Below are 14,225 nucleotides of genomic sequence, written 5' to 3'. Positions count from 1 at the left end.
TCTTCTTTGAATGGTGTGTTAAGGCTGTCCTGCTTTTAAGGATGGGGGGGGGGGGAAATACAAAACAAAACAAAACCAAACCAGAAGAGAGACAGAAGGTAGTCTTACAAATATTATTTTTGCCATGGAAAATGATTTTTGATTAAGAGGAAGATCATCCACAACACTATCTGAAAGACAGAGTTAAACTATCCTGAATAATCCCTAAAACCACCGTCAAAGCAATTCTGACAATTCTTCTTGACATTGCTTTATAAGTTTAAGTAGGTTCAAAAAAATATCCTCCCAAACCAAACTGAAACTTGAAATGAATGGAGTTGCCTCCAACTGTAACAAACTTAGGATATCACTTTATGCTTTTACATGTCTTGGAAATAGCCATAGCTGACGGGAAATATTCAGACTCTTACCGGATAATTTTCAGGTCCTTTTTGTGACTTGATATGTTTTATTTGAACACAGCCAATTCCAACAGATAATATTGATTCCTCCATCAGTGGCAAGGTCCCAGATTCCTGTACAGATCTCACTTCAACCTGAATTCGTCGAGATTGCCCCTGCCCAAAAGAACAATTTGAAATGCTTGGGAAAAAGGACTATAAAATGCTGAAAGCTTAATCACAGAGAGACCTCTACTGGCAGTCACTTGCAAGTAACAGTCTATTTGTATTTTATGAAGAACAAAGTGGTGAGTACTGGAATCTCAATGACCCAGTGTTCAAGAGATACCTCTTCTGTTGCAAGGATTTATGTTTACAGGATTTATGTATTTACAGAAAAAAAGGTTAAGCATTCAGCAACTCCTCAGTTTACTTTTCTGGAGGGTTTTCAAAACATACACTTATAGGATTTTATTTTTAATACTTCTGAAGGTGGAAAATAGGATCTCTTCCCCACCTACAAAAGAGGAAAGAAAATAGTCTAATTTGGTAAGCTACTGGAATTTCAGTGAACTCCTCCTGACTCTGGTCTCCTTGGCTGAAAATTCTTACCCACTGATGCTATCAATGCAGCAAAGTTAACTGTTCTTTAGTAAAACCCGTAGGGGAAAAAACATTAAGAAATTAAAAAAAATGAAAGGAGTTGGGGAGTTCAGAGGTACAGCCTGTATCTAACTTTAACTAATTCCTAGTGTTCTCTGGGCAATAGCTTATCGCTTAAAAATGTTAACTGCTCAGTTAAGCATTAACAATTTAATGCGTGTAGAATTCAAAGAACAAAGGAGTGGTTGGCTGGAAGGATCAAATAAAGGGGAACTCTGGACTTCTTTAAAAAATAACTAAGTTCAGTCGAGACTGATGTCCTTTCTACCAGGTGCTATCACAGAACAGCAACAGAACATAGCAAAAAGATGACAGGTAAGCCTTTGATCACCTTTACATCTGAGTTTATGCACACTGGCAGTTTCACAAAACACAGAGGGACTCCACTTTCTTCCACTTTATGTCTGTTTTACACAATATCACGTTTTGTGTCTAAGCTTGACGGTTCCTTGGACACCGACCCTTTACCGTACCCAAATAGAAGCTTCTTAGCTTTCCGGAGGTTTTTTTCACAGCTGAAATCCTGCACATGCCACCTTACCTGTCTGAGCTGGAAGATGCCTCCTGTGCACACATCCTTGGCAGGAATCACCTCAACTGGGCAGTATTCCCCATTCTCATTCAGCTCTAGAATTTGAACCCAGAGTTCTACTTTTCGGGTTACTTCACTCCACCTGCAAAACACGTCAAATGCTGTTTTTTTTGTTTTGTTTTGTTTTTCCAAAAGAAAGAAAAACCAAAGCATTAGCTCAGACTGCAGATTGTAGAAGCAAAGAACAATTCAACAGATGCACCATTTGCGACTATATAGGGTTACTAGTTGTGCAGTGCTTATAAATTTTACTGACAACTATTTTAGTCAAACATTAAAAATAAGCCTTTTCTTTATTCCAATATGAAAACCAATTCCGCTAGGTTCTAACATTTAAGCTCTGGTCTCAACTACTGCCACAGAAGCCCAATGTTGTCAGTGCAATCAGATTCATACAGAAGACAGCAGAATGAAATACGATGTTGTCTCACAAGCTTTCGAGATTCAGGGCACTGAACTTTTTCATGCTGCTGCCTTCTCTCCAATTCTTCTAAGAGCTTACATAAGAAATGGCCACTTTCATCGTGCCTCAAAATTAAAAAGGAAGGAGGTACTTACTACTCAGCTACCAAACGTAACTCACTATTTTATAACATCCTTTTTCCATCTTCTTTTTGCCGTATTTTTCTGACTTTTCTTTTAAACTTCCCTATATACAGCTTAATAGTCACCATGCTCAACACCAGCTTAGGCTGGAAGTAAAAAGAGAAATAACTGCCAATAAACTAAGGTGCAGAGCTGCCTTCTAATTGGAGAGGCAAAACAACTTACATTTAAGAAAATACTACTAAGCTTACTTTGAGGACAACAAACAGCTGCCAGCAAAAAAGCAGCCCCCTTCAGTCTAAATTACCATACTGTTGCATATTTACTCCAATTGAAGTAATTAGCAATGTAGCTCTTCCAATGGAAGCACTACAGTGACGACATTGCATGGCCAAGAACGAACTGGAGTCAGACCTTGAATAAATATATCAGCGTACCGTCAGAGCAACCATCTTGCTGGTTTAGACTTGATAGCTCTTTCTGGCGCAGACTAGCATAACAATATAAAGGAATCAGCTTGCTCTTTTGTAAAACACGACTTATGCACTTGAATTTGCCTAAATAAAAAGGACTTCAAAGTCCTTCAATTTTTGCCACTTTTAATTTGAAACAGAGATGGGCATTTCTTCTCTTTCACTTTTTTAAAGCCTACTGACACATTGCATGGTGTTTTTCCAATAGGCAGAGTCTATTTATAGCAGTCTAATAGATACAGTCTCAAACACATGTTCAGTTGTCTTCAGTTCAAAATTTGACTGCTTAGCCCAAACCTACTTCAAAATTGGGCACCTCAGACAGTGATTTTCCAAAATTCTCAACCAAGGATCTATTTTCCATATTTACCTGTCACGAAGGCTGCGTGTTTTGGCTTGAATTATTCCCAGATCCCACAGGGCTGGATTTTTGCGGTCATCACTCTGCTTGTGCCCATATACTTCAATTGCCAAAGCACCATCATAAAGATGTTCCATGAAGTCTTCAGAAATATTTACAGAAACTTCCTGTATGTAAGCGACAAATTGGTTGATGACTGCGACTACCCAATGACTTAGGCTTAGAGATTTACTGTCTTGGCTTTCATATAAGCATGTAGTAAAGTCACCCTGGTCCCCAAGACACAAGATAGAGGAAAGGAAGAACTGTCACCTCAGTTTGTAAAATCAGGAGGCAAGGCAAAGATACATGATTTGCTGAAGATTAAAGTCTATAAAGAGCTGAAAAATGACCGCATGCTGTTCCAAGTCCTGATCTAACGGTTCAAAAAAATTATATGTTCTAATGTTCAGAATCAGAAAATCAAAACTCATCAGAAGGTATTATATCTATTTTACAAATGATAAGTGGAATAAATTGCTCAGTGTAATGACAAACGATAGAAAGAACAAGATGAGAACTCAGCTGATTGGCTGCCATTCATCTAAGCTGACTCTAGGTATCTCTATTAAAGGTGCCTCCACTCAGACAGTTGCTCGAACGTCACTAGGAAGAAAGAGTCTGTTCCAAGATACACGACCTAACTTCAACATCTACATCAGGATAACAGGCGGCGTCTCCCAGGACTGTGACATTTCTCTCCATTACATCAGAGTGTAGAGCGATCAGCTCAGGTACGGACATCAAATGTACTCAGATGGATATCACTCTTCCATTCACACTCAGCGGCATTTTTACTGTGGCTAAACTCCAACATAAGCTTCTCTGCTGAACAGATCGCTTTCCCTTATTAATCCACTTCTTCACCTTCTGTGACTTTTGTACAAGTGAACACTGTAGTGTAATCAAACTTATATGGACCCTGAAGATGTTTCAAGTTCTTATTAAAAATGGAATTAGGGTATCAGCCTCACAAAGTACAATAATGAGAGCAAAGAGGCAACTGCTGTGCAAGAATAAACCTGTTTTTTTCTGCCTACAGTTTCACTAACAAAAGAGAAAAAAAATTACATTGCAGTGATCGAAGACAACCATGCACCGTGGCTCCTTGCTGATGGAAGATAAGGAAGGATCCATCTCAGGTGCAACAATAACTGGCTCCAGTTGATCCCAGAACGTGTATTTGCAGAACACAAAGTTGGAGAGGTGCTGTGGCAAACCTGTAGCCTGAAGTATTTTAATCTAGAAAAAGAGATGAGAAACGAAGAAAAAGCACTTATTCATTAGGCACAGAACTAAAAATGTCTTCTGTTAGAACAACATTATTCTGTTCCACTGTAAAGGGTAACAAAAAAAGGAAGGAGCAAACCAAAAAACTTTACAAAATACGAATTTCTGCATCGATGTACATTGGAGACAATATTTTGAGCGCATCAGCTGACCATTGCCACTAGATGTCACCAGGCTCATTTCTTGGGAGTGAAAGGTAAAGGTATGAATTTTACAAACGCACCAAAACATTTTGTTCATTTTTAATGGTGAGATGCACTGAAGAGGAATACAATAAAAATTTCATACTTCTGCAAAAACTACATAAAAAATTTCATACTTCTACAAAAACTGGGTCCTTTATTCTGCAAAATCCTTGTCCTTATTCTTTGATTCTAGAAACAATACAGTAACACCCCCAACAATACAAAAGTAGCCTGTCCCCTTTTCGAAAAAAAAAAAAAAAAAAAAATCGAGGACAAATAGAAGGAAAATGTTTTGAATGCACCTTCCTATCTAGACAAAGCCATCATATTAACCATATTATTTAATAAACTTCTATTTGCCATTTGTCAAATTAAGTTCTGCTGAGTTAGACTCCTATGGTAAGGCACCACTCAGGATCCTCAGGACAGGGCGTTTCCTGCAACACGGCCCCATACCACTTGCAAGCACATGGAGCTCCATGGGACAGGATAAGAAGTGGAAAAGAGTACAGTTGCCCCCAAATTATTCATATTGTCCAGAAACTAGCAAAAGTTGGGGTTCCACTCCCTCCAGGGCTTTTTGCCTCCCTCTTTTCTTATCTGTAGCTTGGCCTATCTTGCATTTTATTACAGCACAGAACTGCTAGTAAATCCTTCCTGCTAACTTTCCTTTTATTATTAGAAATAATAAACACACCTGCATATATTTCACAAAATATTGAATGTTTATAGAGAGAGAAATATTGAGGAAGAATCATTCACAGAACCACGGGAGTTTATCAGATTCTGTGACTCCTTTTGAATTAGATATTGTAGCTCCAATCCTAGTGCACAGATCTTCCATGGCTTCCAAGACTACAATAAACTGCCTGGGGTAAGATTGTATGCATATACATATAAATATAGTTTAATGAATACCTTGCAGACTTTAAAAAAAAAATCATGGAGATTGAAAGGAACAAAAAACCATCTAGTTCGCTTGTCTTATTTCAGCCACTCAAGAAACAAAATATTGTGAGAGAAGACCACACAGCAGCACTTCAAGACAAACGCTGGGCACCAGGAAATTACACAAGGCCATGAAAACACATACAGCGAAAGTATTAAACTCTGTACATACAACTGAATGATTAGGTACAGCTAAATTATTTGCACTTTTTTCTTTTTTTAAAATTCTGAAACATCAACACAGTTTCATAGAGTCAATGAGTCTAAAGATGGGAACCTGCCTGCGTAGGTGAATAGTGGAAGCGAACACGGCACATGAAGTTGCAAAGAGACATCTAACGTCCAGAAGCCAATGCATCAGGGACTTCTTTATTTGAAGACTTGGGATGGAAAGAGAGAAGGTTGCTCAGAGGTTGGGATATATCTGGAACTCACCTGGCAGACGAGTTTTCTCTCCTGAACGTCATTTTCATTCAAATAGTCTGGACTATCCTCGCCTCCAACCAACCTGTCGTCTATCTCTCCACTCACTCGAACAACTTCAACGTGAAGACGACCTGATACCTGATAAGAAAGGATTAAGAATTATTGTGCACCAGAAAACCGTGACAGGATCATCCCCTTTCAGGTAACTACAACTCCTGCTGTTTCCAGTCTGTAAGCAGACAACATTTTATTTCTTTTTATTGTTTTGCACTGTGCATTTGTTGCACCAGATGAAGAATTCTTTGGAGCAAGAACCAAAGAGCCTCTGTTGTAAAAACAGAAAGAAATCAGCCACTAGAGTGACTTTGGGAACAGCACACTGCAATCTCACTCACCTTCACAGCAGCCTCTAGAGTCTGCAAAGCGTACGTGTGATACAGAGCACAGAGAATGTTGCCTGCTATGCTCTAGCTGCCTTTGAAGTTGTTCTTACAGTATATATTTAAGAGCCTATTCTTGATGGCAGTCAGTGAAAGGCAGTGGAGCTATAGCTCATATGCGTTCTGCTAAGTATTTATTTTGGGCTGCTTCGCTTAGAAAGGTGCTCACAAAGCTTTCTCCTTTCACGGTCACTCTGCTGGAATTCAGAGCTGTCTAAACAACTCTAGTAAGTTATTATGGGATTTGCATAATTCCAAATTGTTAGCAAAGAGCTCGTGCACATGAAACTGGAAAATATCTACTATATACTGGTAATAAGATCCACAGGCTGTAATTAAACAGTTGAGTAAGGATAGATTATAGAAGAATGACAAACCTCTCCCTTCTGATTGATGATTGGAACAGCATATTGTAGCTTCACATCATAGAACAGGCACTCAAGAAAAACATTGGCTACTCCGATAAGGCTGTGGTTTTCCTGCTCATCGTAGAATGGATCAGCTCGCCTGAAGTAAGCCCTCATCACCTTCAATCAAATTCAGAATAATGTAAGAAAAATAAACTTTTCATGAAACAGTTTTCAGTGTTGCGCAACCAGCCTAACAAAAGAAAAAAGGACTCAAGCAAGAGGCTAGATTAGATCACAAGAAGAATGGAAGCTTGAATTTTACTTTGGACTGAGCCTAAGGCCTGTCCTCAGCAAGTTCTCTTTAACGTCGTCAGATCCAGAGAAGTCAGCCTGAAAATCAACTCCTGTTGTGTTTACTTACTGCTTCCTGTTACATGTTCAGTTTGGTCACCAAACTATGCATGCAAACCAGCATCAAAGTGACAAGATAAGGGTTAATGAAATGCTGAAGATTCACTTCAGTACTAAGAAAAGCAAAAGCTCAGGAAAACTTATCTCTGCATATCCCCTACCCCCTCCCAAAGATTTTCTCACATCTACTTAAACAAAAAAAATCAACAGGCATGTAATTCTATCAGCACAACACTGGAGTAATTTTTACTTACTGTGTTGTCTTCCTCACAGTCTTTCCATTCCTGGTAAAGATCCCTCATATCTACCAGGCGATTCTCCAGCTTTTCCAGTGACCAAATCTGTTTGCCTTTCCCTTTCCTTCTCACCTGAATAGCAGGCTCACTGAGAATTGCGCCTCTCTGCAAAACAATTAAAGAGCTATCAATAAGGAATTTGTGTCACAACAATGAAAAAATAGTTTAAAACAATAAAAAACTGAGAACATCTTTGGGAAAAGTTTGGATTTTGTTCTTTTTTTATCCTAGCTTGAGCAACCAAATTCAAGTGTGACAGACTGAGTTCGGCTGTCACAGCATATTCGTGTTCAGTTTAACTGCAAAGTCTAATCACAGCTACAGGCACTAGTTTCCGTGGATTTTCACCTTACATAAGTGTTACAAATACGAACATTTAAGCATTTTACAAATATCCTCAAGTTACAGCAGGCCTGGAGTTCCAGCTAAGGTTACTACTGTCTGCAACTTTCAACTAGTGCAGACACTTAACCCTCCTCACCATCCTGTTTCTAGATGTGCCAGAAGACTGCAAATTGCTTTAAAGCAATTGATAAAGATTCTAATCCTGGAATAAAATACATCTACTGTACTAATGACAGCCTGACTATCATCAAATATTGAGCTGACTTCAAGAACAGAAATAATAAGCCAGCTTCGGTAGCCAGCCTGAGACATGGAAGTCTTGGGTTCAGTTCTCTCCTTCCAAAATTTCTAAGATGCCTGGAACAAATCATCCAAATCCTCTCTGCTCCAGTTCCTCCTTCTACAATGAATCATAGAATTATAGAATCATTAAGGTTGGAAAAGACCTTTAAGATCATTGAGTCCAACCCTTAACCCAGCACTGCCAAGCCCACCACTAACCCATGTCCCTCAGCACCACATCTCCCCGGCTTTTAAATCCCCCCAGGGATGGGGACTCAGCCCCTGCCCTGGGCAGCCTGGGCCAGGCCCTGACAGCCCTTTGGGGGAAGAAGTTTTTCCCAATACCCAACCCAACCCTGCCCTGGCGCAGCTTGAGGCCGTTCCCTCTCGTCCCATCGCTTGTTCCTGGGGAGCAGAGACCGACCCCCCCGGCTCCAGCCTCCTTTCAGGCCGTTGCAGAGAGCAACAAGGTCTCCTCTTCTCCAGACTAAACAACAATGAGGATGACAGCATTTTCTCAACTCACTGGGATGATGTAAAGCCAAATGTCCACAAGGTGATGGTAAATACTCGAAATAGAGGTTACCTAACCTGCACAGATTTTATCACTCTGCAACAGAAGCAAGCGTGAACTTCACCAGTGGAAAGGTCTTGCACCATAACATTTATCAGTAAGCTAGCACATTATAAGACTTTCATGGTAACAAAATAAGACAAGGATGTAGCATGCACTAACAGAGCCTTGTTTAATGCACATGAATAGACAGGCAAACCATCTAGACCATTAAAGTCAGAATACGACAAATATGAACGCTGAGGGGCAAACTTACTGAACAATGATTTAGTTCCATTAGGGCTACCTTACCTTACTGTTAGCGTTAAGGCTTGAAGCTGGGATCTGGAGGGTAACTTTATACTCTGTCCTCTTGTCCAATTCCTCTCCGATAAAACTGGCTTCTCTCACATACAGATTGGCTTTAACAATCTGCTCTCGCAGCTTTCTCAGGCTGTGGGTCAACATTTCTTCTCTAAAAGAAGGGGATTTGGAGGGTGAGACAGAAAAAATGATGGCACATTCAAGTATTAAAACTGAGTGCAAAACAAACGATCATTTGACAAGAAGGAGTCTTAACCTTCAGCTTTTTAACACAAAGATCAGGCAAATTAAATTGCATTTCTTCTGGGAAGGAAAAAAAAAGATTATCTGCATTAATTTAGCAGTATGAACATTAGCATACTGCTGGCTTCAGAGACTTCTCCATGCATCTGCTGAACAGTCAGCTCTTGTGCAGCTTATTCCAGAGTTTCCCCACCACAGATGTGGATGTTCCACCTTACAGAGGAAGATTTATTCAGACACCATGACCCACTTGCTCACTGGCCTTCCTGGCAAGCGTGAGAGAGCACCAACTGTGCAGCACAGCAATCGGGTACCACAAAATATTCCAGACACACAGCTAACAACTATTTGACTGTCTCAAATATTTTCTATTTCAAAAGTTGCTTCTCTAGCCATATAAATTAGATTTGTATTTTCTCATTACAATGTCTTTACCACACTCGTTATTTTAGGGTACGTTTCATCTTCCTCCTGCAGCTGCTCCTTTTGACAGTAATACTGGAAAGGATGATTTAGAGGCTGAAGTAAATAACCTCAGTTGAACTGCCTAGGAAGAGGCAAAGAGGCCAGTGGCCCCTCTGTGGTTATTAAACAGTTTTTGCAATGCTCTGGATCAAAATTCTTTGTATCATCCTCTTATTCCCTTTTATTTCTGCACTATTCTGGTTGCCAAGACCTGTCCAGGTCAGACAGATGGATGTGAATCAAGAGGAAAAAACAACCTTCCAGCAGCTGAGTCACGATCCACAGAAGAACAAACTCATATAGGAGTCCCAAAATTTCTTCCAACCATATCGTTTTTAGTCAAATTTGTTACCAATCAGGATAGTTTCTCCTTAATGACAAAGCAGGCACTCATTCTTTCTCATCTTTTCTAGCATTATAGGTCTGGTTGTTCTTACACTAATATTTTTGCTCTGTCCTCCCCAACCCCCCGCAGGAGTCCTCTCAGAAATCTGGCAGAGGCGCGCAATGCAATTCAAATCTTGCAAAATTCACCAGCGCTGAAGACCTTTAAATGAACACTCTTGACGGTCAGATTTGATTACCCACCTCTCCTCCGCCCACTGCCGTAAGCGCTGCTGAGCGCTGGGAGAATGGAAGGAGAACCTGTCCATGCTGCGGAAATGCTGCTTCTCTGGCGACAATCGCCTTCGCAATTGCTCCAGTTCATGTTCATACATCAGTCTCTGTCGTTCAAGCGCAGATCTCTTCTCCTCTTCGTGTTGCTGCTCCAGGCTTTGCAAGATTGACTGCATTGGATCTAAGCAGATGGTGAAAACAAAGAAGCTAGTACTTCTGGGGGTCAAATACCTGGTGACCATAAAATTAAATGGAAACAATCACGTAATGAATATGGGGCAGAGACAATGGACTTGGAAATACGAGATCCTTCCCATCTTCTGCTACGGATATGCTGTATGACCTTGAGCACAAATTACTAAGATTTGGTACTTCCCTTCTCCATTCTATATCTGCAGTTATCCACATTAGGGACTGCAGTAGCCACTGAAATCCGTGGTGAAGAACATCCTAGAGAGTACACATAGTTAGCATATAAAAGGGGCAAGAGATTGTATTTTTGCTGTAATGCATATTAAAAGAATGCTGCTGAACTGTGGAGTAAAATAAACATCTACAGAACAGACTGGATGGATGATTTAAGAGAACTGAGAAAAGGGAAAGACCAAGCTGAAAAAAAACTTCCTCCTGTTTCGCAAAATAATGCCATTCTGGGACAGCTACATAAGACCACAAAAACTAAGGAACATGGTTTCAGAGATAGAAATCACTACAGTTAATACCCGAGTGAGACATAACACAAGAAAAATAAACAACAAAGTGAAAACACTGACTTGAGGCTGCAGTCCCACCAATACTCCAGTTTTGGCTTTTTCCTCAACAAGAACTGCCAAACAAAACATTCTGTGGTGGTTTCTTTTTCCCCCCTCAAGTGCTAAAATGGCTATGATGAGTCATTCACAAGAAAAATTCTCCAGTAGGAAGTTACAAGAGAAGTCGTCTGTGGTTAAGAGTCCCTGAAGACGTAACCTCATATTCTGTACCTATTTCCAATAATTTCTGTTGCTTCTTACCATTACTACCAAGCGCCTTCATAGTGACTTCCATCTGGGCATACTCATAGCTGAAGTTAATCTCACTAGACACTTCACTGGAATTGTCTCCGTCTATGTCCAGCTGCTCCACACTATTACTGCACTTCATAGAGTTGTCTCGCTCTTCATCCTCATGATCTGCCTTCTTCTTCTTCTTTGGCAAATTCAACCTTTAAATAAGAGGAAAATTTTTAAAGAACTATTAATTGCTCAACTTCAAAACAAAGGGTTGCTTTCCAAAATTATTAAAATTAAGTAGATTATCCAAATCGGTAGATTTTTCCCTATTCAAAATTTGTTGATCTCCTGTGAGTGTCGTTTTCCTCAGGGTCAACAGGGGAGTTCAAGGCGATCTAACGAATCCGTTCTACACTCTAATAATAGAGAGTACCTGATATTACTAATCATATCGTTTAGATAACGATGAATTTTTTCGGTCGTCCCATATCCAAATAATTTAGAGGCAATAATGAAATTATATCCCACTTTTTATGTGGATTCTTCTTTCAAGCATAAAAGAAAACAATTAAGTTTTAGATGATTATTTAAATCTTTAAGGTATTTCAGACCAGACACAGATGGTTTTGAGAATACAGTCTTTCACAGAAAACTTCTGCCAGTGATTCTGTCTGATACAGGAAGGTGTCAGGTATGGTTGGAGCTGGAATCGCAGGGAACAGAGAACACAGTGCCCTTGTAAGATCCAGATCACTGTGTAACGTAGGCCAAAAATCTAACACCTTAGCTGCAAAATCCAAAAGGCAACCTATCCAAGTCAAAGCTTGGGTGTAATATTTTCACTGTGGAAGCATGGAACTTAATAATAATGTGGTACCGAACCACGTTAAAGTTACTACCTCAAAAATTAAATCTCTTCAGTGAGATAATAGTACTGATAACAACAGCAAGGTCCTCAGCAGCAAGGTTACAGTCCCTTGAAAATACAAGAAGTTAAGTCAACCTACTGCTCTGAAACTAAAATCACGCACAGTTGCTATGACATCTAGCATTCAAGCACAGCCAAAAATCAGCATGGCCTTTATAATCCCAGTGAAACAGAAATCGCCGCCTCCTGCAGCCTGAATGCTCCACTGTCATCTTTCCTTATACCTTAAGATAAAACAAAGCTGGCGCAAACTTACAATTTCTTTAATATCTTTCATACCTGAAGAAGTGGTTGTTTCCCCACAGTATTCTGTCTCCATGATGTAGCTGGATAGGACACATGACAGCAGAACCATTTACGAATGTCCTGTGAAAAGGCAAAAATCTAAAGCAAATGCATCTATATAAGGCTTAATTTTTTTTCCAGTACTACTTTCTTGATTGTAACTAGTTAAGGCAGGAGAACAAGTTTATGGATTGCAAACAGGCAAAATATCCCCAGAAACTTCATTCACCTACCCTGGGCTGTTTCATAAACTCCTCAAACTCAGCTTCTTTTGATTGCTTAAGCTTATCAAGTTCCATACTTTTGGATAGATATTACGACAGCTATGCCTGGGGAGTATAATTAGAGCTTAAAAATGAGGGGCCTGAAAAAAGGTGATGTCACTGGAAATAAACACTTTTCATGCTACTTTGAAATATAGACACAAAATAGAAACATTTGAATAAGACATCAGAGAACTTTGCTATATAAATAGCTTAAAGACAATAAATTAATTAGAATAATCAGAAACTACTTTTATTTCAGAGTCAGATTAAGTCTGAGAATAGGATTACAGGATAACTCAAAGTTGAAGGGAATCTCAGGATGTCATCCAGCCCAATCTCCTGCTCAAAGCAGGATCAACTACAAATCAGGGTAAATGTGAAATTCTTGGATTTTGTGTATCTAACAAATTATTGGAGATGCTGACGATGCATGTCATTTTGTGATCAATTTGAATATACCATCTGCTTTTCAAGTACTGCTACTTAATCAAATAAAGCAACAAACGCTTCAGCAGCTCTTTGCATATCAACAGATTTCCTAGAAAATTAATTCAAATTTTGATAGAGTTACATCTACACAGGTGCAAATCAGTGAGTATCTACTTGCTGAAAGCATATGCAATTTACTCATCCTCTCTTTCAAAACTTAGACTACAAACACCATCACTGAGAGAAATCTCTTTGGAACGAAAGATGTGAGTTGACAGAGGGGTAGACGACAATTAAAACAAAATGTAAAAGCAGGATACAAGAAGTAGAATTTTCTTACTTCAGACTACATGGAAAAGTTCATTTTTTAATTATCTTTTTGCACCGCTAATCAGAAAATACTAGATAAAACTACAATTATTATACAACTGGAGCTGTATTTTATTCCTTTACCTAGTATTTTTTTGAGGTGTTAACATAACCTGTCCTTCTGGGGTGATGTCTATAATGCAGTGTTCAGGAAGAATTCCCATTCCACACAGCTGGATATCTTGAGAGTTGTCTGAGCCTATTAACGTGTGCTCCTGGGAAAAATTAATTAAGATGTTAGCAATGGATTGCAGAAGTTCACTAGTTCTAACTCATCCATTCTCCTTCTGGATATATCTTGCGCAAAATCTGAAAGCTGTTCAATACTTCCCTTAGAGGGAAAAAGGAGAATGAAACATTGCAAGCAAATCCTCGCTTTGTCTTACAGTAACAAGTAGGGAGCACTCAGGAAAGTTCACAGGCAACAGTTCAATCCGAAGATGAAGAGGTTTCTATAACTTAATTGTGGAATTTAGCGCCTCAGGACGCTGCAGAAGCCAAAAGTGTAAATGAGTTCAAAGAGGAATTAAGACAGGTTCACGGTGGTTAGACCCACTGCTGCTACACAGGTTCCATCCAGATCATCCAATGGCTTAGGAAATTCCTGAAGCACTCGAGGCCTGAGGGATTTGGCAGAGGAAGGATCACTCCCCACATGCCCCAGTTCATCCGTTTCTTTTTTAGGCATCTCTGAGTCATTTTTGAGGAATAGCTACAATAGTTTAG

General features: G+C 39.5%; 1 protein-coding gene across 8 annotated transcripts in view; it reads right to left on the bottom strand.

Annotated features, from left to right (window-relative positions):
- The window catches only part of KIF13B (kinesin family member 13B), a 131,875-nt gene that overhangs the window by 44,362 nt on the left and 73,288 nt on the right, over positions 1–14,225 (bottom strand). For 6 of the 8 annotated variants that reach the window (XM_082305732.1, XM_082305733.1, XM_082305736.1 and 3 more), the window contains 12 exons: positions 13,584–13,714; positions 12,430–12,516; positions 11,244–11,434; positions 10,201–10,411; positions 8,893–9,055; positions 7,359–7,505; positions 6,721–6,870; positions 5,913–6,041; positions 4,126–4,296; positions 3,025–3,182; positions 1,585–1,717; positions 405–557 (listed from right to left, as the gene is read on the bottom strand). In XM_082305732.1, the coding sequence (XP_082161858.1) occupies positions 405–557; positions 1,585–1,717; positions 3,025–3,182; positions 4,126–4,296; positions 5,913–6,041; positions 6,721–6,870; positions 7,359–7,505; positions 8,893–9,055; positions 10,201–10,411; positions 11,244–11,434; positions 12,430–12,516; positions 13,584–13,714 (1,824 nt within the window). The remainder of the gene's footprint in view (positions 1–404; positions 558–1,584; positions 1,718–3,024; positions 3,183–4,125; positions 4,297–5,912; positions 6,042–6,720; positions 6,871–7,358; positions 7,506–8,892; positions 9,056–10,200; positions 10,412–11,243; positions 11,435–12,429; positions 12,517–13,583; positions 13,715–14,225) is intronic. The other 2 variants (XM_082305734.1, XM_082305735.1) reach the window with 1 other exon arrangement.

Source organism: Platalea leucorodia (assembly GCF_965183815.1).
Source record: "Platalea leucorodia genome assembly, chromosome: 3".
NCBI lineage: Eukaryota > Metazoa > Chordata > Aves > Pelecaniformes > Threskiornithidae > Platalea > Platalea leucorodia.
The sequence above is the reverse complement of the archived record's forward strand: the minus strand, read 5'-3'. Positions and strand labels throughout refer to the sequence as shown.